Below are 26,881 nucleotides of genomic sequence, written 5' to 3'. Positions count from 1 at the left end.
ATTATGCTGATCCCTTGATGCTAGCAATCTTCTTTGACCTCCTCACTAGCCTTCTAAGCCATAGAGAGCTACAGTAATGTATAGTATATTTGTAGGCCACCTGGTTGGTGTTAAAAATCAACCTTATTCCACCTCGTTCAAAAAAAAAAAAAAAAAAAAAAAAAAAAAATATATATATATATATATAAATAAAAAACAGTTTAAAACATATTAAAAACAGGTTGAGTTACAATAGTTTGTGGTTGTGGAAAAATGTATGCAAAAGGATTTGCCCTAACAACGTTTTGTCAGTTAAAAACTATTTGTAGACTTTTAATGGAAATAATTGGTATATAAATATTTTGTGTGTGTTATATAAGCTTGTGCTTTTAAAATAAAATAAGGAATCCTGAGGTTCATAAAGAATTTGGGTTGGAGGGTTCAAGGCAAATGAAAAAGGTAAACATATTTGGGAATTAACACTTGTTTTTTTCATACAACCACAAAATAGTTTGCCATCCCTAAATATGCAAATATTAGCTGCTTCTAATTCACTATCCTGGTAACAGTGTTTATGTGACACTTAAATAAACGGAGTGTCCATTTACACTTAGTGCAAATAGCCCGCTTAGTTGGCAGAGGCTACTTACACTAATTCCGCCCACCAACGTGTGATTGGGATAGTCAACATTATAAAAAATAGCTTTGAATCATCAGTTCCAGTGGTGCAGAGGGTAAAGTGGATGCTGTGGTCTTTTTGACGTGATCAACCCAGGTTCAAACCCACGTTTTACCTAACTTTTTTTCTCCCTTTTCAAATCTCATATCACATCGTAAAGGCATTTATTTTCAATAAAATTTAAGGAAATAACCTTAACCTTAACCTTAATTCCACCGGCGCCGTTCGGTGCATAGGGCGACAAACGTTCTCCATCGGCTTCGATCCACAGCAGTGACTTCAACCTTGTCCCATGGAATGTCGACTGCTCGCAGATCTTCCATAAAAGTTCTTTGTCAGGTGATATTTGGGCGTCCTTGTATTTGTTTGCCTTGTGCAGGCCACCAGGATAGTGTCATCTTAAATATCCGATGGTCAGGAAGTCGTAAGATGTGCCCAACAAAACGAAAACGGCATTCGGTAACTGTTGCGGAAAGCTGTGTGTAGGTAGGCACGACGGTATACTTCCATGTTTGTGACATGGTCCCGATAAGTGATCTTAAGGACACGTCGCAAACAACGGAGGTGGAAAACATCCAACTTTCGAGCAATGGTTTTAGTCATCTTCCAGGTCTCGCACGCATAGGTCGCTGTCGGCATAATGATCGTAGCCAGGAGTCGCAGTTTAATCTGCAAAGAAAGGGAAGGCGAGTTCCATATTGGACGAAGTCTCTGGAACATGGCAGATGCTTTGCCGATACGGCAGATGACATCTTGTTGAGTACTCACTTTTGTTGCCAGCGGTTAAGACATTAATGGCTGTGTGTTGAGTTATTTTGAGGGGACATCAAATTTACACTGTTATGCAAGCTGTACACTTACTACTTTACATTGTAGCAAAGTGTCATTTCTTCAGTGTTGTCACATGAAAAAAATATAATAAAATATTTACAAAAATGTGAGGGGTGTACTCACTTCTGTGAGATACTGTATATATACATATATTATATATATATATTTTTTAAACAAATTGCTGACCACAGAAAAATAATACTGAGATACTTTAGGTATTATAATAGGGCTATAAAAATATTCAGTGCCCCTCTGTCATTAAATACACTTATAAAAACGTGTGGTTAAGATTTAGTACTGATTGCAGACCAAACAGCCACAAAATACAAACCTTTTAAAATCTTTTTTTCTGAATTGCATGAAACCATAATAATATAAACAGCCGTAGAAGAGCCCTAGAAATGTGCTCACTTCATTGTCTGCTTGAGGGGTAATAGAAGTGGTGGGTGATTCTTGGCTTGCTCTGTGTTAATTGTCATGAACAGGCTGTGTTTCCCGCAGGAACTGTGGGTGTGGGTGCTAGTCAGCGTGGGTTAGGTTGTTATAAATAGTGCCACCAGATTAGCCGAGCATCTGAGAAGCAGACAGGAGATCGAAAAATCCAGAATCCTGTGCCAGTTTGGCTCAGCTTTATGGGTGTGACCTGGGATCCCCCTGTCCACAGTCCACAAAAATCACCTCAAAATACAATACGTCACAATCATGTTACCAGGATATCTCATCAGTTTTACTGAAGGACATAAGCAACTGTACACTTTCAGCAAAAAAGGAACAAAAGATGTCCCTGGGGTGGTACCCTTTCAAAAGGTATTAATATGAATCATTTAGATACTAATACAGACACTTCAGGTAAAAAATATGTACTTTTAAGGTACCAATACGCACCCTTTAGGAGTAAATAAGGTACAAAGGTATACTAGCTTTTGTACCTTTATTTCTGACTGTATAAAACAAATGCAGGCAGCACTTTTCATCTTTACATAATCTCATCACAGCAATAATAATCTGATGTCCTTTATTGCAAAGGTCAGTGCACCTCTAATCACAATTTAATACACATAATTAACTATTTAATTCTATAAAAGCAAATATGTGAGTTGTGTGTTTAGCATAGAAAATGGAGAATTATCAAAGTGATGTGCACTCTTCTCTATGGCAATGCAAAAACCTTTAGAGATTGTATGCTTGTACATTTTATAGGGCCAAGATAGACACTGAAATGTACAGTATCATCATCATCAACAACAACAACAACAAAAAAATAATAATAATCAGTGCCACTATATATTAAGTGGCCTTAACTACTATGTACTTACATCAAATTGTGTCCTTATTGTATTGCAAAATACTTCTGCTGCTATTGCGGTGGGATGCAGGTAAGGTTAAAGGGACAGGTTTGGTGGTATGTGTAGGTTTAAGGTTTAAGGGTTTTAAGGGTTGTGTGGGTTAGGGTGTAAGGGATGGGTCAAAAGTGTAACTATAAATGTAATTACATATACGTTTTGGGTAAATTTTAAGAATGGAAAGAATGGATGTATTAAATAATTTACGCAGAATCATTTAGAAAGATCAGTAGTAATCTAGCTTCTGGTGATTTCAGTTCTTAAGATTCATAAAGATTTATACATATCAAAAGTGTTTACATTTTAGATCCTGCCAGAATGCTGATACTGCTTCTATTGAAAATTACAAAACTGCATGTGTACATTTTACATTTGAACACCGACTAATATAAACAAGGTCCCCCTGTCCATGTAGACATTGTCAGCTCTCATTTTAAAGTCAGCCATCCCATAAATAAATTAAGCTCAGACACTTTAAAGGCAACATTTAGGCTGTATGCCCCAGTCACGCTATGCAGAGTAATAACCCACACACATATTGGCACACTGGGCACACTTGGAGCAATACTACTAAGCGACCAGTTGCTAAGGAGACCCATGAGAAAAGGAGGGTTCTTGTTGCCATAGCAGCCTTTTTTCCTCCTAACCAGTTTCCCATACCTTTGGAAGTGACATGGGTGAGTTAGGGTGGGGGGTGGTGGGTGGCTGGCATTCACTCACGCATGATCGGAGAAAGCAAAAGATGCAGGTTGCTTGACTTGACTAATAGCTGAGAAAGGAATGATTTTGGGATTAATTTCATTTGGGTTAATTTGCATGTTAGGGATTACAACAGGGTAAAACATGAGGTAGACTAAATGTGTTTAGGGCCTTTAGTAAAACAATCAATGATACATTTTTGAGCATAACACTAGCTCTAAACTAATGAGCTGCAGACCTAAACAATGATCATAAAGTATTTTAAAGCACAATCCTGATTGTACAGCAGTATTATTTGCATGTACCTCTGAATTAGATTAGCAAACACCAAAACATGAACATTTAAACAGTAATGATTTTCATTTGCCATGTGGAGCTGCTGCCTATGAAGTGCATTCCAAATCAGTCACTCCGTTTCAGTTAGGATGATGCCTTAGAAGTAACAATGGCGAGTGTTGGCCTTTTGAAATGAGAAAGCAAAGATCCCTTCCTGCATTTTCATGTTCTCAACTCTGGCCCTCAAGGTTCACTTTCCTTCAGTGTTTTGCTCCAACCTCGATCAAACTCAGCTGCCTGTAATCCCGAAGACCTTGATTTAGCTTATTCAGTTGATTAGGGTTTGTGCTAAACTCTGCAGGAAAGTGGACCTCGAGGGCCAGAGTTGAGAACCCCTGCCTACACTATCAACAACACTATTGTTTTTTAATACTATGTATAAAACTACTATTTTGTTTTATTGATACAGTTAGCTGTATAGTGTATATTTTTGTAGAATTACAGCATTATAGTGGCATTTTTTCATTGCTTCAAAAAAGTGTTAAAGACTATAAAAAGGACACCTTCTGAAACTTTATTCATTGCTGTGTTGTCATTGGATATTAGGCTATATTGAGTCCAGATTATTTGATCTTTTAAATCGTAGTTTTCTTTTCTTTGTCCTCTAAGACAATGCCCCTGAAAGATGACTATGTAGACAGATAAGAAAGCAAATACTGCCTTTAATATTTGGCATCTCTCAAATTCTGTCATCTTCATCAAATATACACAAACTAATCGGTAGCTCAAGCTTCCTCCCTCTCCCATCATGTTGTAGCTAGATTTTGGCCTTTGTATCTTTTATTCAGACTTCATATCTCTTGCTCACACTTGAGTACCTGTTTGCTGTTACAAATTTTGTGTCCAGTGCATATCTACTCAAATGTGATTTTTAAAATCAGCTATGTTGTCTGAACTGCTAAACAATCAGTCAGCATAAAGGCTGCATCAATGACCACTGCACCCCGAAATTTATTTGCGGGTGCTAAGCATGGAGGAATCAATATAAAACAAAACATATAAACTGTAGCCTTTTATTGTACATAGCTTTTAAAGTCTTTATAAGTTAGGTTCAGATAAGGAGTAGCAAAAAAACAACATAAATCTTAAATTTCAGATATCTGTTGCTTTGCAAGAGTAGACAAAAACTATCAAGAGAATATATATATGATAAACGAGGAGAAGAAACAACATGCCACTTTCCTGATGTTAGTGGTAGGAAAGCTGGGTAATTACAAATGTTCATCCCCCCACCAACTGCCAGCTATTTCCCGAAACAAAAAACCCCACAATTAAGTCACTTTGAGTTAGAGTCTGATAGTAAATGTGCAGCAGCGCGAGAGTGAAGAAGGCAGAGTCGAAAGTAAGGGCAGACGCATTCAGAGATAGAGAATAGAAACAAAAGAGATGCATTCATCTCTGATTTTCTGGACACGAGATGCTGAAATATTAATGTGCATTTAGGCTCAGACTGCTGAGTCCAGTGTCTGTGGTAAAAGCTAAAATAAGATCGAGTATGAATGGCTGATACATGTCTGGAGGAGATTTTGGTAGTGCGGGTTTAAAAGAATGTTGGGGCTGGTTGTGACCTTCGACAGAGTCTCTTGAAAAGTAAAGCGAAATTTAATGTTACTGTCAGCAGATAGACACAGGACTGTGCAATACAATCAACAGGTTTATTGAGTAGCAGCAGAGGGGAATGAGATGAGCAGAATGTCCAGGTAAGCAGGCGGGGAATGGGAATGTCTCTAGGGGCTTATCTGAGTGTGAATGTCCTTTTTCCTTTTCCAGGGCATCCGGAGGTAACAGCGGAGCGTGGAGACAGTGGAGAACTGGAGCGGTGGAGTACAGGGATAGGAACACTGGAGCAACTGGTAAGCAGACAAAAGGTAAGTGGGTCAGGTTAGTCAACATGGATTGTTTGAGACCAGACAGTGAGTGAATGGGAGGAGTGCAGGGATATAGTGCTGCTGATTAGTGCTGACAGGTGGCGGTGATCAGAAATCAGGGGATTGGGATCTGGTGAGTGTCGTTGGTGGAGACTGCGGTGACTCTCTGACAGTACCCCATCCTCCAGGGGCGGCTTCTGATGCCCTATTACGGTGACAGGGTCAGCCACGGCCTCTGGGTGCAGGACGGTCAGGGTGGTACTGGTGGAACTCGGCCAGGAGAGAGGGATCCAGCACATCGTCCTGGGCCACCCAGGATCTTTCCTCCGGCCCGTATCCCTCCCAGTCAATAAGATAAGATATTCCAGGCGACCACCCCATCGCCGAGAGTCCAAGATGTCCTGCACCCTGTAGACTAGAGGCTCCTCGATGATCTCGGGAGGAGGAGGTACTGCAGGCTCGTCGGGTTCTGTGACAGAGGGAGAGACAGGCTTGAGGAGTGAGACATGGAATACTGGATGGATACGATACCGTGCAGAGAGTTGGAGACGGAAGGTGACCTCATTAATCTGCCTCTCTATAGTAAAGGGACCGATATAGCGGGGACTCAGCTTCCGGCAGAGCAGGCGGAGACGCAGATGCCGGGTGGAGAGCCAGACCTTATCTCAGGACGATAGGCTGGGATGGAAGACCGACGGGCATCTGCATAGGTCTTGTGTCTCCGCACTGCCTGCTGGAGTTGGACATGTGCCGAGTCCCAAACTCTCAGTGGTCAACAACTGGAATGTCGGAGGGCTCTTCTGTCCAGGGAAACAGCGGGGCTTGGTATGCACTGGAAAGGGGTCATACTCAGCCCACGGGCGGAAGCGGTTCCAGCTGTGCTGGTTATCATGACAGTAGGCCTGGAGATATCTCCCAATCTCCTGAATCTTCCGCTCAGTCTGGCCGTTAGTCTGGGGGTGATACCCTGAGGAGAGACTCACGGTGACATCGAGGAGTTTGAAGAAAGCCTTCCAGACATGGGAGACAAATTGTGGCCCACGGTCGGAGACGACATCTTCCGGGATACCGAAGGTGCAGAAGAGATTATGGAAGAGGGCCTCTGCCGTTTCGAGGGCTATGGGTAAACCCCGGAGGGGAATTAACTTGCAGGCTTTGGAGAATCTGTCAACTGCAATGAGTATGCAGGTATAACCTTCTGACTTGGGGATATCTGTGACAAAGTCGACACTGACGTGGGACCAGGGGCGACGTGGAATGGGTAATGGCACAAATTTTCCGGCAGGTAAGTGATGTGGGGTCTTGGAGATGGCGCAGACTGAGCATCCACGAACGTACTGGGAGACATCCCGGACCATACTGGGCCACCAGTACCGAGCTTGGAGGAGTGAGAGAGTACGCTGGCTGCCTGGGTGTCCAGAGCCTGGGGACGCATGCAGGGAGCCCAGAAGGGAAGTCCTCAAGGAAGTGGACATGTAGGTTTTGCCCTCTTGGCCTACCAGCGGAGTGGGTTCGGTGATGGAGGCGACACGGATCTGTTCATCCAGGGCCCACCGAATGGGGCTCACAAGGACGGCTGGAGGGAGCATGGGTTCAGGTGTGTGGGGTTCGTTGGGGGCATGGATACGTGAGAGGGAATCCGCCTTGACATTCTTATCTCCGAGTCGATACATGATGGAAAACTGGAACAGGGTGAAGAAGAGGGCCCAGCGAGCCTGCTGGGGGTTTAACCCTCTGGGGCCCGCCGTATCGCCGGCGATACGAACTCGGTTTTTTTACGATAAGTGCAAAAGACACTAAAAGTACTCTGTTGATTTTGGTCACACAAATAAGTGTTATACATCAATCGAAACTGTTAAGTGTCTACTTTTTTTTGAGTACACTCACGATTACAACAAAACTTTGTGGTTTTGGAAAAAAAAAGAAAACCAACAGGATGCGCTCTCTGTCTTCTCCGTCTCCGCGATATGTTTATAGTAACGCGTCACTAAAATGAAGTGTAACTCAGCGAATACTCAACACAGAAACATGAGAGTTATCTCTATAGAAAGCCTAAAGTGTCTGCTTTCAAACGAAGTAAGTGTTATCGAAAACAAATGTTCTGTGATAAAGTAATCAGTATGAAACCGACACCATGTTCAGTCTGTCCAGTCTAACTCATTATTTCTAATGAGATCCCGCCCCCTCGTGTTCACATGTAAATAACCACGTGACGCGCGCGCGCGCTTGGAGACGCCCAACAACAAACAATCACGAGACTCTGTTGCTGCTCGTTTCTGGAAGGAGACGCGCTGACTAAAGGCTGGATTCACCTCAGAATAAGTGCAACAGTTCATACAGAAGATCGATCTGAGTAAGTAAATGCTTCTTTTTTGCATTAGTTAGCGTGTTATTGTGACAAACTTGAACGCGTTTAGTTGGGTTTTTCCCAACCGACAACATGATGAATGCTACGCATCTAAGAATGTTTAGAAGAATATTTAATGTTCACAAATAGATTTAATAGCGTGCTAAACAATAACAATTCGTTTCTCAGATATAAAATATCCTTTTTTATGGTACAAAGTACATCCTTTTGTGGTTCACAGCATACGTGAGTCTATGGCTGCAGAATCATAACAGCTAACGTTACTATAAAACCATACATACTAGGCTGTATGACTACAAAATCATAGTTGTTTTTTCCCAAACTGTAATTCCAGACTACAGTGTTTGAATATGATGGGCACTTCATTGTATTTAAATTTCTTACGGCACGAGTATGTTTTCATGCTCTAGATAAAACAATAAAAGTAATATGAGAGTAACGTTACATTGTAACATGATGAATGATACGAGTCTAAGTATGTTTACAACATGTTTATTATTAATAGTCTTCTCTGTTCAAAAATATATTATAATAGCGTGCTAAACAATAATAGTTTCTCCGATATAAAATATAATTTTTTATAGTACAAAGTACATCCTTTTGTAGTCCACAGCATACTTGAGTCTAGTGCTGCAGAATCATAACAGCTGCTATAAAATCATGCATACTAGGCTATATGACTACACAATCATAGTTGTTTTTTCCCCAAACTGTTGTTTTCATGCTCTGTATAAAACAATACAAGTAATATGAGAGTACATTGTAACATGATGAATACTACGAGTCTGTTTAGAACATGTTTATTATTAATAGCGTACTCTGTTCAAAAATAGATTTTAATAACGTACTAAACAATAATAATTAGTTTCTCAGATATAAAATGTATTTTTTTGTGTACGATAGTACAAAGCATGCATGAGTCTATGCTCACAAATGTTTTTTTTTTGGTTGTTTCTATTTTTTTTGGACCAGGTGCCTGAACCACAGATGAATCCTGATGACTTTCTTCAAGATGTTTTCCTCTGAGAGTGCTGTACCAGCATCAGATGGTCAACTACACTGATATTCTATGGTAAAACAAGATCCTTGGCTACTGATTGTGTTTTTTTCTTCTTGAATCCATGGAAATAAGTAAATATCAGGTATTTACAGTAATCTGTTGCAGGAATAACTCAAAGTCTGTTCACATCTCTGTGGTTAGATCAGTGTGCACAATAATGTGTCTTTGACCTTCATTATGTATGTTTTGATTATACTGTGTTGTAAATAAAATACAAATCATTTAAAAACCCCATTTTTTCAGTCTCCTCACACTCTCTGTCTTACCTGCCTCAGTCACAGTCACACTGATGGGCCATTAGCAGCTTTAGGGGAGGGCCCTTTGTCTGTCAGGTGAGAATCACTTAATATTCAAGCCCACTACCACTCCCTCGCATATACGCTTTAGATCACAAAACATGTCTTTAAAAATTTAAATCAATATATTGTTTTCTGTGAATGACTAAGCTGAATGATTTTCACATAATTGTGAAGTAAATATTCTAGCTTACAAGACTGATTACTCAAAAGTCTTATTCAGGACGATTTAGTGTGGCTTTTATGGCCTTATTTCAGCTACATTATTTTCCCCAAAACTTACTAACCACGCATAATATTTTTTTTCTAAGAAATGCAGACATGTACATCCATCTTGGTCACATATTATTGTAGCACAGTTTGTGCTGAATACAAAAAAAATTACATGTTGGTCAATAGTATGATTTAAGAAGCTGAAATAAGCACAAATATCAGGGCATGTCAACACATCTCAAGGGCCCCAAAATGACCTCAGACCCCAGAGGGTTAACCTCTTACCACTTCGGAGATATTCCAGGTTTTTGTGGTCAGTGATGACCATAAAGGGGTGTTGAGCTCCCTCCAGCCAGTGTCTCCATTCCTCCAGCGCCAGTTTAATGGTGAGCAGCTTCTGATTTCCAATATCGTAGTTCCACTCCGCTGGGGAAAGCTTCCTGGAGAAGTAAGCGCAAGGATGGAGTCGGGGAGGCTCTCTGTGGTATTGAGACAGCACTGCTCCCATGCTGATGGTGGAGGCATCCACTTCAACTATGAATGGGAGTTGGGGTTCAGAATGTGAGAGGATGGGAGCAGTGCAGACTCCTGGAGCTTCTTGTAGGCAGCTCGAGCTTCTGAGTTCCAGGACAAAAACTTGGGTTTCTGACGGAGCATGGAAGTGAGGGGGGCTGAGAAAGACTGAAGTTCAGAATGAATCTCCGGTAGAAATTTGCGAAGCCAAGGAATCGTTGGAGTTCCTTTACTGACTGAGGCTGGGGCCAGTCCCGGATGGCTTGGACCTTCCCCTGGTCCTTCTGGATCCCATCCGCACTGAGAATGTAGCCCAGGAACTGGACTGTGGGTCGGTGGAACTCACACTTCTCAAGCTTCAGGCAGAGGTGGTGTTTCCTGAGTTCGCGTAGGACCTGCGTCAAGTGATGGCGATGTTCGGCCAGGTTCCGGGAGTAGATCAGGATATCGTCTATGTACACGATGACAGACCGGTGGAAGAACTCCTGGAACACCTCATTCATAAACCCCTGGAAGACGGACGGGGAGTTGGAAAGGCCATACGGCATGACCCAATATTCATAGTGGCCTGAGGGGGTAATGAACGGCATCTTCTACTCGTCACCTTCCCGGATATGAACGAGGTTATAGGCGCTCCGCAGGTCCAGCTACAAGAAGATGCTGGCCCCACGGAGTTCCTCGAGGGCGGCCAGGACCAGGGGAAGAGAATAAGGGAGCTTGACAATGTGCTCATTGAGGGACCAGTAATCGATGCTGGGCTGCAAGCCTCTTTCCTTCTTGCTCACGAAGAAGAAGCTCGAGGACGCCAGAGAGGTGGAAGGACGAATTAACTGTTGTTAGAGAGAGCCTCCTTGATGTAATCCTCCATCGCCTTGTACTCTGGGAAGGACAGGGGGTATACTCGACCCTTGGGGAGTATAGCTCCAAGCAGCAGGTCAATGGCACAATCCCATGGCCGGTGCTGTGGCAACTTTTGGCTACTCACTGCTGGGCATGGAGGACGAGAGGGGCACACCCGAATGAAGTGCCCGGAACTCCTCAGTAGAGGCACAGCCCCGTGGCGAGACGTCGAGCACGCTCAGTGTGTGAGAGGCGATTAGCATCCATTTGCATAGGTTCTGGCACCGGAGGACAGGCAGCTGGTGAGGATGGAGAATGAGCGGTTATGTCCGGCTGACAAGCCGTGAGACGTTGGGCCTTCTGCATAACGGCCTTCTGCATAAAGCTCTCCAAACCGACAGTGTTATCATAGATCGCCATCTGGGCTCTGATCTGTGGATCCAAGCACTGACGGTAAGCAGTGAGTAGCGCTCCTTCGTTCCATCCACACGAGGCCGCCAGAGTCCGGAACTGCAGGGTATAGTCCCTGGCCGAAGAATCTCCCTGACGGAGGCGGATGACTTGGGTCAGCAATGGAGAGCGAGCCGGTGTATAGGCCGAAATCCTCCTTGAAGTGGGAAGAGAAAGCATCTAAAGAGTTAATTATAGTGGTCTGTGAGTTCCAGATGGCTCGTGCCCAGAGCAATGCCCGTCCGGTTAGCAGGGAGATCAAGAAGGCAACTTTAGCCCGTTCGCTGGAAAATTTATGGGATTGCATCTCTATGTAGAGTGAAACTGGTAAAAACCGCTAGATTCAACCGCCTCACCCGAATAGTTATCAGGGATGGCCGTGGGACTGGCAGAGGCAGACTGAGGGTATATGACTGGAGAGAGAGCTGTTCGAAGTAGTAGCAGAGGGGAATGAGATGAGCAGAATGTCCAGGTAAGCAGGCGAGGAATGGGAATATCTCCAGGGGCTTATCTGAGTGTGAATGTCCTTTTTTCCTTTTCCAGGGAATCCGGAGGTAACAGCGGAGCGTGGAGAAGGTGGAGAACTGGAGCGGTGGAGAACAGGGATAGGAACACTGGAGCAACTGGTAAGTAGAAAAAAGGTAAGTGGGTCAGGTTAGTCAACATGGAATGTTTGAGACCAGACAGTGAGTGAACGGGAGGAGTGCAGGGATATAGCGCTGCTGATTAGTGCTGACAGGTGGCGGTGATCAGAAATCAGGGGATTGGGATCTGGTGAGTGACGTTGGTGGAGATTGCGATGACTGTGGTGACTCTCTGACATTTACGGCATGAACCTTGCAAAATTAGGTGAATTAATTTAATTAAAATATTATTTCAATTAAAAACAAAAATGTTTTTGCTAATCTGTTAACTTTGCTTCCCAAAAGATTGATATATGCTGTGAATCCTGACTCCCTGGAAGTTGCCAGCCAGTGTAACTGGAACTTGTAGATTCTTTTGTGAGGTTTTGAATATTAAGATTCTACATTATTTTTGCTTATATTTATTTTTTAACTTGGGTTCTTTAAGGATTTGTCCACACAAGTTATTCAAAAACTTCTATTTAGACACAAACTGACCACTAAACGAACTTTCAGATGCAATTAGAATTTTTTTCTCAGCTGTCACAGAATCAAACAAACACAAGTGCATTTCCTGAACAATGATGTAACGTGATTAAGAATCATAGTACAATGCATCGTTGAAGAAACTAACCAACTTGTTTCCCAAAGCCATAGTAACATAATTGAACCTCTGTTTGAACTACGTTGGTTCAACAATATAGGACTGTCCTTAATGACTTCAAGTAGTAATGACTGAGTTAATTAATTGATTCGAGATCTCCAAAATGCTGCTGTAACAAACATGTCACCTGATGATTATTTAACAGTTTTTTGTTCCCTAACATTTTGATATTTGATTTATCGCAGGTTCTCTCTTATGCCATATTCCAGGTTTCCCTATGCTTTTATGCACACACGCACTCTTCAAAAATGGTGCTGATTGTTGACATGCTATAATATATAGATTGAAATGAATATACTGTATATTCAAATGGAATGAACAAAATAGATTGTACTGCATGTTAGCTTGAACACTGTGCCCAACAGCATGATCTATTAAAATCCATGTTATACTAACATGGATACTAAGAAACTGCGCTTCTAATTTTAGTTCAAAAGCTGTAGTTCCAACCAAAAAGTTTGTGATGCTGTTTGAAAATGTTCATTTTAACTATAGTTTTGGGAAACACAGAATTGTTAAACTATGTTTGTAACGATGGAATTTGTGACCAAAGTTGTTTAACAATGCTTTTGGGAAATATGCCCCAGGATAGTCGAATATCAGCAAAAATAAATTATTATATGAGTTACAAAACACAACTCTTTCAGTCTTAATTTAAAAAGAATTCCCTGAAATCTTGAATTAGAAAAGAAGAAAATAGAACAGGAAGTGCTAAAATGCAAACTCATTTATGTGATTTGGCCCTAAAAGTTTACAGTTGAAGAAGCTTTTAAGAAAAAGGTTATTATGCAGAAATGTTGTGGTACAGGAAGCTGTTGAACCCTGCATGTTATTTTATTATCCATAACTGAAACATTCTGAATGTCATATAGGTCAATTTGCATCTAGTGGCATGTGAATCATGGATTTCCTGTGCTCCATTGCAACTTTTCTCTCTCTCTCTCTCTCTCTCTCTTTCTCTCTCTCTCTCTATAAGAAAAGGGTAAGGTCCCCTGGCCACAAACTCTGACCTATAATGCAAGTTGACTGCCACGGTAAAGCAGCAACTGCCATAATGTCGACCGAGCCAACAAATAAGCACACAAGCACCACACAGACACTTACTCAAGACATGAACCCTAGACAGACTCGATGGTGGAGAGAAAGAGAGTGAATCACTAAAGAGTACCAAGTTGAATGACTTGGGCGAATGCCAGTGAATATCTCTCGGAAGAAAATCTGATTAGGTTTAGGATGTATGACTCATAAGCAAGTATGAGAATTATATTTATTAAAAAAAATAGTTCCCCCAAAATGAAAGCACTTTTACTCAATTATTTATTCACCCTGATGTCATTCCAAATTGGCAAGATTTAGTTTCTTCCGTAGAATGGAAAATGTTGTACATAAATTTGTACAAATGAAAGCTATATGTATGTATGCTTGTTTGAGATATTCAAGCCACATACAAGATTGAGCAATGACTCAGGAAAAAGTAAAAAAAAAAAAAAAAAAAAGGCATAATCTTGAATGTGCCAATAAAAAAGAGCAGCAGATACGTTTGGGAAAAAAAAGAAATGAAGAGAACAAACGAAAGATGGAGCATAAAAGACTTGCATAATGGAAGCGATAAAGAGCCTGGGTTAATGCGGTGCTATCTGCTGGCTCCGAGCTCAGAGTTTACATGGATGGAATAGCAAACATCCAGCCTTCAGACTGACCTACTTTCATCAAACAGCACATGGCCGCATCTCAACCATCTGTACCTCCCTCAGCACCTCAATTACCCCTGCTGAGTACACTGTGCACATCCAGTTCTTACTGCTGCAATTCTGAGCAAATCATTTCTAGTTCTGTGGTGCAATTCCTGTGATTTTGGATTAGTTTGACTTCATATTGAGTACTTAGTTATTAAACCCTTTCCTGATTGACTTTAGATGTTGCCTTTTGGATTCACAAGGGCTCCTGAAAACCACATCCCCTGTCTGTCTGTTTGTTCTACTGCTCAGCTCCTGACCACATTTACATCTGCACTCATCTGGACAGCTCTGAGTCAGTGCACATTAAAGAAGCAGCGCACACATGCTGCGTCAAAGGGATTTTTACTTTGGCCTTGTCTCTTAGTCCTGATGCCCACAGCACTTGCTGTCCTCACTGTCACGTAGTCGTATGCTATAAAGTCCACCAATGCAGACTTTACAGGGGGAGCTCATGAGTGCACTTCAGTGTGTTATAAAATAACAAATGGGACACCGTGCATTCACATGGACTTAACAGAAACACACAATACTAAATCAAGTGTACCACTGGCACTTTTCTTCCATATTTTTGACAGAGCCTATATCAGCACTGCTTCCCAGGAATCATAATGAGCCAGGACCTTGGATAACCCCACCAGTTTGAACAGTGTGTCAGCCTGTCAGCGGTAACTGTGAGTGGTGTGAGATATAGCCTCTCCCAGACATCAATCACCACAGACGGCTCATAACCCAGCAACACACTGCCATGTCACAGAATCGAAATCTGTCTGTGGGCAGTTCAGTACAGTCTCCAAACAGTACCACAACTCTCACTTTTATATACACTGGATACTGCGAATATTAACACACCAGTAACTGCAGTAGCCAAAGCAGAGAAGCAACGCTACAGTGTGTTGTTGGTGTAATGGAGACAATGGAACATTTGCAGCTTGCTGAAATTATGAAACTGTTTGGGTTTGGTCATATAATTAGATGGAGATATTTGCTACCACAATGTCTGTTGAAGAAAAATACTACACTGTAAAAAAAAATATTTTTACAGAAAAAGAAATCTGTAAAAATTCTACTTTAAAAACCTGTTAATTGTTTAACTGTAAGTTACCTTATTTTACTGTGTATGCCGTCTATAAACCATATCACCTTCTATAAATAAATATTTTAAAGACAGGCCACTTGATTCATAAAGTCAAATACTGTGAGTACTACAAACACAGTTTCAATTTCAGACACATTTTAATGGGGAGGAGAATATTTAAATAAATCATGCAATGTGATTTACTTAGGTTTATGATTAATTAACAAAAAATAACTGCATGACTTAACCCTTGGTAAACAGTGTTGGTCATTATGGAAATTATCCAGCTGTGTCTGTGTTCTTTTTGTTCATTCATTATTAGTAGATCAACTTTATACTACCTTCAACGCTTTTGTGAGATTGCGGCGGTTTGACACTAATTTGCAGTTTCTGGCCCTATATCACGAAACATACGGTTATAAAGGCCTGTTCACATCAAGAACAATAACTATACAGATATCTATATTACTGCATTAGAGTCCACACAATGCATTAGAACTTTATTTTTATAAGCATGTGGTGCAGTTGTGTCATTTGCCTCGAGCTCTTTAAAGCAGAGTGGATTCTGATTGGCTGTCAGTGTTCGTCAGCAGGAAAGGGATTCCAACAATATCATTACTCTGTACCATTATTATAGCTGTGGTGTTGACTCTGCTGTTCTTAGAAATTTAGAATGATTTCAAAACTATATCAATATCAATATTATACATCACCACTTCCTTACAGTATTTTTTTTATATATAATTGTATCCAATCAGGTTTCTCAAACACTCCTACCTCATCATATTCTAAGTCTCAAGTCATGACATTAATAAACAGGCACAATAAACTGGGAAAGGAGGAAGCATTTTAACATGCAGAAAATTGTATCACAATCATTAAAGTGTGAAAATTACACTACACCAAATTTTATAATGGCTTGTGACTTTTTTAACAATTAACATCCATTTGTCTCTGTGAGGGAGTTATTTTATACTGCCTCTGAAAGCTTCATGAAGATTAGGAGGCTGTTTCATGTGTGTGCAGAGCTGAACATTTAGGCATCTATGCTTTCATGAGATACTGAGCAGAACAGACTGCCTGCAATTAAGATGAAATCTGCATTTCCTTGATAATAAGCCACGTCTGAATTATTAACAAGAGCTGTTCCCTGAGGACTCATCAGCACACACACAAACACCCAACACACTGTGTGTACTTTCATGCTCACATGAGGTGAGACACACAGCATAAAAACCCCATTAAAACACAAACATCAAAAACATGCATGGCTATGTGTAATGGATAAACTTGGAAATGTAAGGTAACCACCAATCAACAGGTTGTGAGATGATGGGAACTGAGGCCTGACCACTGGACAATAAAAGCAATCATACTGGATTTAGCTAGTGTCATATACTAGTGGTAAGGACAACAAATCCTGTCCATTATATTAGTCATTCTTTGCTATTGGGAAAATAACTAGAAATATCTATCAGACTCTGCTTTTTAAGAAATACAAAGCACAAACACATTTGTGTGTGGTTTATTGCAATTAGAATATAATAACAGCTAAAATATGACGCTGACAAATATATCCAAGGACAATACACAATACTTGAAAAGGTTGAAGTGCAACGTTCTGCTGTATATCTGTGGAAGTAATTTTTGATAATTACATACCTTACATTTTGCATTTAGCAAATGTTTTTATCCAAATATACACAACTGAAATGAAGCCATAACCTTGGTGTGTCTACCGCCATGCTCTTCAGTTTGAGCTACAGGAATCTGCTGCGGACAAGCACCCAGCCACCAGTTCCTCTTCCCCATACGTAAGATTTTCCACATGATGTGTTTCCTGTATTCTCATATAGTCACAAGAAGCCATTTTTGTTCACGTCTAAAGAAGCAAACTGATCGGTAAGTTACAATTTCTCAGCAGAAATCTTTAGTGTCAAGATATTAATCATATACTTTGTGTCAGTATTTTACAGTCTTTTACACACATGCTGCAAGGAGCACTTCACTTATGGTCTCCCATGATGCATTTTAAAATATCTTAAAGTGCCCTTATTATGGATTTTTGTTTGTAACACAGCTCTAAGTGAATGAAAACGTCCTGCAAAGTTTTAAATCTGAAAGTGCACCGTGTATAAAGTTATTGTCTCTCAAAGAAAGAGTCAACACTGAATCGTTAAAACGAGTCATTTTTTTAAAACAAAGCCCAAACCGTTTCATGTTGACATCAATGTGAAACATTAGCATATTGCCCGCCCACTTTCCACATCTTTCCACGTTGGTCTGTATGAAAATGCAAATTCATTCTTTGCCTCTAGATGCACTTTTGGAGCGGTAAAAATAGCTTTTCCCCCGGTAACGCTGGACACAAAGCAGCATTGCGCTCACAAACGCAGCTTTATCAGGCATTACAGGCAAGATGAAATGAAAATGAGACCAATCGACCAATCACCGCAGATTAGTGTCACACAAAGGAGGGGTTTGGAAAAATGAATCCTTGAGCGAATCATTTGGGAGTCGTTGAGCAAATAAGGTAAAAACAAATGCATATTATAAGACAATGAAAATGTTTAATAACCTTGCATGCATGTCAACCTGTTCTTGTGGACTCGCAAAACCAAAAAATGAACCTTTCATTACCCATAATAGGGGCACTTTAAATAAATATTAGACAACAGATGTTATAACTGTTTTTGTATTTATATATACAAAATGTGAACCTGCTTGCTCTCTCTTTATTTCAATGTCTGTCATCTCTCTTTCTCTCTCATTGGCTCCTGACTCTTTGCCCTGCTGCCTTGCACCATTAAAGACCTTAAAGACATGTTATAAATAACACTCTAGTCACTTCACATTACAGTCTGACTGACCGCCTGGCACCCGTACTGACCCGCCGCACAATACCCTGGCAGCACATTACCAGCCATCACACTGACACATGCAGACACACACACACACACACACACACACACACACACACACACACACAGACAGAGATTATCAACATGACATTCTTTCAAATGGTGGATTAAAAATGCACACACCCACAAGGGCACTGAAAACATAAAAAAAGGCATTAATTAGGAGAGAGTAATTTTCTGTTGTGACAGGCAATCACTTTGATGCATCCATCAATAGACAAACATTTTGCCAAAGACAGTCTAATCATAAAGCTTATAAGTATTTTTTGCTTGGTTTTGTACAGAAATCATTCATAGATATGAAATAAATGTATTTAAAATACATTTATTTAATACTAACTATAGTTCAAATCTATTAACATATTTACTGACATATCACTCAATACTTACTGATATAAAAATTATAATTAAACTTTATTTGGTGTACTACTTTCATAATATAAAGCCCAACATATGTCACTATTGATAAGGAATGTATGATCTTTGAATATTGGTCTTTAAATGCAAGATTTAAGTGTACCTAAGTATACTTGCAATAGTTCCACTTTAACACGATCAAAAATACTTCAGTGTATCTTTAGTTGGACTTCAGCACTACTTTCGCACAATTAAATTGTATTATGTACAAAATTTAGTAGACTTTGCTTATACCAGTTTAGTACACCAAAAGCACAATTGCTGGGTATTTTTATTAAGTATATAAAGTTGTAATTGTATTTGTAGTATAATTAGCATGAAATAAATGTATTTCAGATACATTTTAGCATATATGCTTCTCACTAGGGTGTACATCCTTGTCACAGAGGCTGCATTTATTTGATCAAAATACAGTAAAGTTGTTGCTGCTTAATATTTTTGTGGAAACTGTGATACATTAGTATTTTGTAAATCGAAAGTAAAAAATATCAGAATTAATTTGAAATGCAAATCTTTTGTAACATTAGAAATGTCTTTACTGTCATTTTTGATCACCTTAATGCATCTTTTCACAATAAAAGTATTCATTTCTCAATAAATAAATAATTAAATAAAATGAATGAATGAATTAAATGGTCAAATTAAATGCAAGTGTATCACAGTTTCCACAAAAATATTAAGGAGTAAAAGCTGTGTGTATTTGACTTACCTAAAAAGAACTGGCTCATAGATGAGTCAGTAAAGCTGACTACATTGGACATAATGACAGTTTATAGAAAAATACCTTTTTCTGTTTTAATATTTTGTGCTACACTGTCTTTTTTATGTCATCACATTGAAGCTATCTGTTCCCCACAGAGAAATGATACCCAATGAGGCAAGACAGACCAAAAGAACTTACTTGCTCTGTCTCTGTCATGTGGGGTTTGTTTAGTGCAACGGAGGGTGTTGCTTGCTATAGCAGCTTCAAGTCATGTTATCACTTCTCTTCATCTACTAATTTCAGCTAGACCATGGACAACTAGACCACAGACAGAGTGAATGACAGTCAAGAAAGAGTGAAAGAGCATCATTTACAAGCATTTGAAAGTTACACTAAGCAGTTTGTACAGTTCACAACTGTGCTAATTATGTAATAATAATAATAATAATAATAATTAATTACATTTATATAGCGCTTTTCTGCTTTTCTAAGCACTCAAAGCGCTCTACATTGTGAGGGGTGGTGTCACCTCGTCCTGTAGAAAGTATGACTGAGTATTATATGCTACGGTTCATCACAATACTAAAAACTATTTAGGGAAATCTGGGTTGGGTAACAATCTCATTTCTGTTTTATAAATGGATGTTATCACTAAAATGATTGTCATTTTGAATCACACTCATTCTGTCACGACAACTTTTCAATTTTTGATAAAAAAAAAAACTTTGCAAAACTGTTATAAATCATACTAAAATAGCCTAAATCTAAAATATATGAAAGTTATTTAAAATATATTTTTTTTATCTTTTTCCTCTTAAATCAATAGGACTGTGTCAACAATTCCCACATCGGGACTGGTTGGCATAATTGCACAACATAATATATATATATTTTTTTATAAATAATAACTATGCAACTTTAAATGATATACTGATAGCTAAACAAGAATTGTCCATGGATTTCATTTCAGATATATGGTAACCATGTCCTCTAAAGTTTCCAATTGTTTTGCATTGTTTCAGACAGTAGGATATGCATTTTTCAACGTCAGGTTAGAGCTAAGAAAGGCATAAATATCGCCTTCATCGTGTGGGTCAGGACGCGTCTCAACAGGTATTTTTGTGGCAATGGCTGATACTAAGATAATGCAGCTAATTCCCTTTCAACACACCTCTGAAGAGCTCATTTTAATGACATGGGCTTATATTTGCCCTGACCTTTGAGGGCTAAGCAGACTGTGGGTCCATTGTGAGGCTGCTAACTCATTCTATCTTTTTCTAGCACAGTCCAAGCGGCAAACCATAGTATCGATGCTATCATAGCATCCCCAATCTGTTGACACAGTTCAGCGCAGTTAATCTAAGACATGTGTTTCTGACAAACAACACTTTTGTCATAAGCATATGTAATATTTGCGGTTGATGTCTACTTATCTGTTTCATGTGTAACAACATCAAGGTGCAAATTGTTCCTCCTCACAATTAAGCCAAATCATTATTTACTATATGATTGTCAATAGGATTCAATAAGATCAGCAATCCATCCGGGCTCTTTCCCTGACTATTGCCCAGGGATGGGCTCCAGGATCCTTGCGATCCTACACAGAACAAGCAGTTTGGAAACTGGATGGATGGATGTTTAAACTTACCTCCACAAAGGTTATATTCCAATTTATTTATTTTTTACATAGAAGCTCGAGAGCAAAACTGAGTCGCATTTGTCTGAGGAGGTTACCACAGCAACAGTATGCCGCTCAAGTATTTTCTGTTAAGATCATTTTTGGATGAAACATTGACAAAATACAACAAATACTATTAAGTACCAGACTTTAGTACCATAGCTGACCATTTGGATTTAGTTGCATAACACAACAAACTACACCTTGAAAAATTCTTGCTTGTATCTGAATTAGTGCCAAAAGACAATTTGAGCTGCACAAAATGTAAATTAACAAACAAGCCCTACAGTCCTTAGAGAAAATCCTTTCTCATTAAAAAATCCCAACTTAAAGGCACTTAATGTATAATTTGAAAGCTAAATAACCTGTATTTGTCTGATTAGTCTACAATTGACATTTTTATTCAAAGGGATATTAACACTGAGCAAGACAACATAATTGTTGATTGAGCTATACAAACATTTCATATGTATTACGTACTTGTCCTAACTTGTGAATAATGTGCATAGAGCAAATAAGAGCTACAATTATAGAACTTTGAGACACCCCTGAACAAAGACTACAGTTCTCTCCAAATATAAAATAAAGGACCATTTAAAGGTGAGCTGTTTCAGAACTCTGGAGAAGAAAATAACACTGCTTGTTATTGTTGTTCTTGATATCTGATGCTTGTAACTGTAAATGAATAAAGTGGGAAGATCAAATCCAAAATAAAAGAAAATTAGAAAGGTGTCACAATGAATCAAGTGTTTGGAATGAATCAGTCTGATTGCAGAGTATTTGAGCAGTGGGAAACTGAAAATGCATGATTACATTATGCAGAGGTTTCCCTCCTGAAATGCATTGTGCTCCATCATCATCCACTTAGAAATGCTCTAGCAATTATACTTATACATTTTGCATACATCCTTTCTTTCCCACACCCACATTTTTTTTCTCTGTATGAAATGACCAGAGCTTAAGAACAAGGCTCAGTCTTTCCAAAATGAATCTGTCTCAAATTAATAAAAGGTTCAGGAATGGGGTTCTAAATACAGATGAGTGAACAATAATATTTTAAGCACACTTCCATGTGCTCTCTTTACCCCTTATGCACCCTGCATACATATTTTTTTATTGTGTGCTGTATTATATAGTATTATGTATGTCTATACAGTACATATTGAATATTACATTTCATGTAATGTTATGACAAATTGCTGTGGAATGTTAACTAATTTTAGAGCAAATCACCAAGTCAAGCACCGTGTAGCCTAAGTGTAACTTGACCGACAAACGTGAATTGTCATTGTGTGCACGCATGTATCATGTGTTACCTTCCATCCGGCAGAACTGTTGCTGTCTCCTTTATCTTTAAAATAGGGCACATATTGGACCATCCAGTCGTAGATCTGAGACAGGGTAAGTCTTTTCTCGGGTGTGCTCTCGATGGCTCGGGTGATGAGCTCCGCGTAGGACTGGTTTCCCCACGCGTTCCGCCGGGAGGATGCCTTGGTTTTGCGCAGCGCAGCTCCCGTTAAGTCGTGAAATCCTCCGGCATCCAGCATCATCATCCTCCTCCTGCACGCTGGTGATGGAACATGATCCGAATCTACTTTAAATATGGAGAGATTAAGCGACAGATCCGCGTTCACCTCACATGAGAAGTCGTTCGTCCAGCTGCATGAGCGAGGTCTGCTGACCAAATCTGACTCCATATCCACCTGATGAGCCTCCGCTTCATCCTCTTCTATCATCATCATCTGTTCTTAATAAGCCGATGCCAGGTAGATGCTGTATTCTCAGAAACGCCTCAATGAGCTCACCTCACAGAGGAGGAGAGAGAAGGATGCTGTAGACGAGAGCGCATCACGTTGAAGTGAGTCTGTCTTGCAGAAATAATGGATGCATGTGTTCAGACAGCGGCTCATATTCAATTTCCATCCCGGTTTTAACTCACTCTGACCGCAGCAGCGGTAGCTATCCTCCTCCTCGTCGATACCGGTTATTACAAGCAAAACTGGAGCAGCAACAGATGACAGATCTTCGCATTGCACTGAGAACTAAATACTTCTCAATGCATTATGGATGTCGTAACACTGATGCATATTTGGTAAAGTCTCCAACATATTCTGTTTTACTCAATTATTATAGTGTTAATCTGATTCTGTTTCTTTTCAGTAACCGATTATTTTATATTCTGTTCTATATATTCAGATTTTCTGTTCATTTTCTGTGGAATTCTCTTCCAAATTTGGAATGTTTGAATGCATAAAACAGATTTGTGTCATTCCTATCAATAAACATAACACTTTTTTCGTTTGTTTAAGTCTACTTCAGGTTCTGAGGATTTTTTTCCACATTATTTCACGTCTATGTGATCTTGTTTCACTAAAACAGTGTATACTTTTTTCTTTATTTACCCTGAATTAAAGTGAAATGTGACAACATGCCCCATTAACAGCTTAAAATGTGACCCTGGACCACAAAACCAGTCTTAAGAGTCAATTTTTCAAAATTGAGATTTATACATCATCTGAAAGCTGGATAAATAAGCTTTCCATTGATGTATGGTTTGTTAGGATCGGACAATATTTAGCTGAGATACAACTATTTAAAAATCTGGAATCTAAGGGTGCAAAAAAATCTAAATATTGAGAAAATCGCCTTCAAAGTTGTCCAAATGATGTTCTTAGCAATGCATATTACTAATCAAAAATTAAGTTTTGATATATTTACGGTAAGAAATTTACAAAATATCTTTAAGGAACATGATCTTTACTTAATATCCTAATGATTTTTGCCATAAAAGAAAAATCGATAATTTTGACCCGTACAATGTATTTTTGGCTATTGCTACAAATATTCCCCAGCGACTTAAGACTGGTTTTGTGGTCCAGGGTCACAAATGTTATCTGATTTAATAAAAAATATATGCAAGACAAATTAAAATATTTTGTCATTATAATACAGTTACAAAATAACATATTTTTTTTATTAATAAAATGTAACTCATCTTGGATAATTCAAATCAATGAGTACAAATAGATGAAAAACAAACACACACAGCTCTCAGAACTGGAAACAAACAGATGAGCACATAAGAGTGCTTCAAATTTCCACCCCACCCTAATTCTTATTTCTATATCCTGTATTGTATCTTTTGTTAGTAGGCCACAGACACATATTTTCGATTCGTAGTCAATTTACTAGTCATTCTCTGATACACTCTGATCTTTATTTGTGCATAGGGTGAATAAGATCAGGGTTGCATAGACTGAGACTCAAACACCCAAATCCACTCGTGACTCATTACAACCCAAGGCCAAATGACAGGCTAAAATTTCCACAGCTATTTCACAACAATGTTTAATTTGTTATATTGGTTACTATAATTTGGTATTATAGGGCTTTATTTTGTTATAGTGGTATTAACATAGCACTACAATGTCCCATATCAAGTCATAATATTTCAGGCGAATGAAACCTGTAATAAATGTGGCTTCATGTACAGTAAGTGACTAAATAAATAAATGAGCCTTGAGTCATTCTTTAAAGTTGTGCTATTTCACTCTACACTCTTTTAAAACACTCATTTTAAAGTTGTAAATAGGTACCATTTAGGTACTGATGTGTACACTTTAGGTACTAATATGCACTTTCCAAGCACTAATATACAACCTTTGGGGCTAAAAGGGTACAAAGATGAGGGTACCGCCCCATGACAACTTTTATATCTTTTTTTTGTCTGAGAGTGTAGGTGTTTGAGGTAGTTGGTATGTTTCAACTATCAAGGATGAAATAATGATGTTCAAATTAGTTAATTGAGGAGAAACCGATGAAATGTGAACCGATTTTCTTCTTTGCTTTGGCATGACAGTTGTGTTCATTCTAAATACAGTGTTTGCTAAAGAACAGAGGACAGACTTGTTCTACATTACAGATCAGCCATGCAAAAAGGATAGAATTAAAGGATTGAAGGGTAGAATCACAATTAGACATTCCAAGAGTGACATAATTCACCACAATCCAAATACTTAAAACCTCCACATACAAGTATTTTATTGTCTCCACCCAAAACAGTCACATACACATTACACAATACACCCGCAGAAACCAAGAAATGTGCACAAATAACTGTGATCTCACACTTATGATATTATCATGCCCAGCACAGAGCTTGTTAATGGACTAGGGCATTGTATTGATTGGTACTCACGGAAGCGATGGATGATGTTCTGATTTTTGGTTTACACTTCACTTAAGGTGCAATATCATTAACTTGTAGAGCCTCTTATGTATTATCAACACAAGGAGGACACAAGTGTAATAAAATAAAGGTTATTAAACAAAAGATAAGCAAGAGTAATCAACACAACTACTAAATGAATACTATGAATGATAAAGAAATAAAGTGCATAATGATAAACTGTCAAACAATCAAACAAATGAATTAAAGATCATTGGGGCAGTCGTGGCCTAATGGTTAGAGAGTCATACTTGTAACCTGAAGGTTGTGAGTTCGAGTCACAGGTCCAGCAGGGATTGTTGGTGGGGGGAGTGAATGTCCAGCGCTCTCTCCACCCTCAATACCACGACTGAGGTGAGACCCTTGAGCAAGGCACCTAACCCCCAACTGCTCCCCAGGCGCTACAGCATTGGCTGCCCACTGCTCCGGATGTGTGTTCACGGTGTGTCTGTGTGAGTGTTTGTTCACTTCTCACTGCTCTGTGTGTGCACTAGGATGGGTTAAATGCAGAGCACAAAGTCCAAGTATGGGACACCATACTTGGCCACACGTCACGTCCTTTCCTTTCCTTTTCTTACATCAGCTAGCTGATGTAAATTAGAAAATCAAATATTGATAATATACAACAATGTTGTCTGACTTGTCGGGCCTCTGGATTTGGTTTGGTTAAGTTGCTGTTTATGTTCCAAGTAGTCGAGTGAGAAGTCTGCAGTGACTTTTTCCACTGGTTGTGTGTGGGTAACAATGTAGTGAAGAAAGAAGCAGGAATCTGTTTCAACAACCTTTTATGTTTTAGCACCATGTCGCATTGGTATCATGTCGCATTTTTATTGGCTGGTCAGCAAAATGTGGATCATAGCAGCAAACACACTGTGTGATGATCATACTGAATTTCTGACACTGTCAGAAAATGATCGCAGGCTATCTTTGCTCGCAAGACCATGACAACGGCTGTCTTTGAACCTTTCTCACTGCACGACAGAGGACCACCGATCAGGAGCCACGATCACAGAAATTGGCACGGTTGTTCCACGATGCCAATCTTTCCAGGCCTTCGGCAGCCTCCTGGTAGCCGTCGTCGTAAAATATGCGGACAACATTCTCTTCATTGACTATAGCTCAGATTTCAACACTATAGTCCCCATCAAGCTGGCTTCTAAACTCACAGACCTCGGTCTAAACTCCTCACTCTGTGACTGGATTCAAGACCTCCTCACCGGCAGACCTCAAGTGGTGAAAGTTGGCCAGTTCACCTCAAACTCCATCACTCTGAACGTAGGAGCCCCACAGGGCTGTGTCCTGAGTCCCCTGCTCTACGCTCTCTACACGCATGACTGCGTGTCCTCTCACAGCTCCAT

The 26,881-nt window shown here is 39.6% G+C and overlaps 1 protein-coding gene across 1 annotated transcript in view; it reads right to left on the bottom strand.

Annotated features, from left to right (window-relative positions):
• The window catches only part of LOC306877967 (forkhead box protein O6-like), a 30,483-nt gene extending 7,444 nt beyond the window's left edge, over positions 1-23,039 (bottom strand). Inside the window, exon 1 of the mRNA XM_079430032.1 lies at positions 22,612-23,039. Within this exon, the coding sequence (XP_079286158.1) occupies positions 22,612-23,037 (426 nt within the window). The 5' untranslated portion in view covers positions 23,038-23,039. The remainder of the gene's footprint in view (positions 1-22,611) is intronic.
• Between the last annotated feature and the right edge of the window lie 3,842 nt (positions 23,040-26,881).

This window comes from Barbus barbus (genome assembly GCF_936440315.1).
Source record: "Barbus barbus genome assembly, chromosome: 12".
In the NCBI taxonomy this organism is placed as follows: domain Eukaryota; kingdom Metazoa; phylum Chordata; class Actinopteri; order Cypriniformes; family Cyprinidae; genus Barbus; species Barbus barbus.
This window is presented reverse-complemented; position numbering and strand designations above follow the sequence as displayed.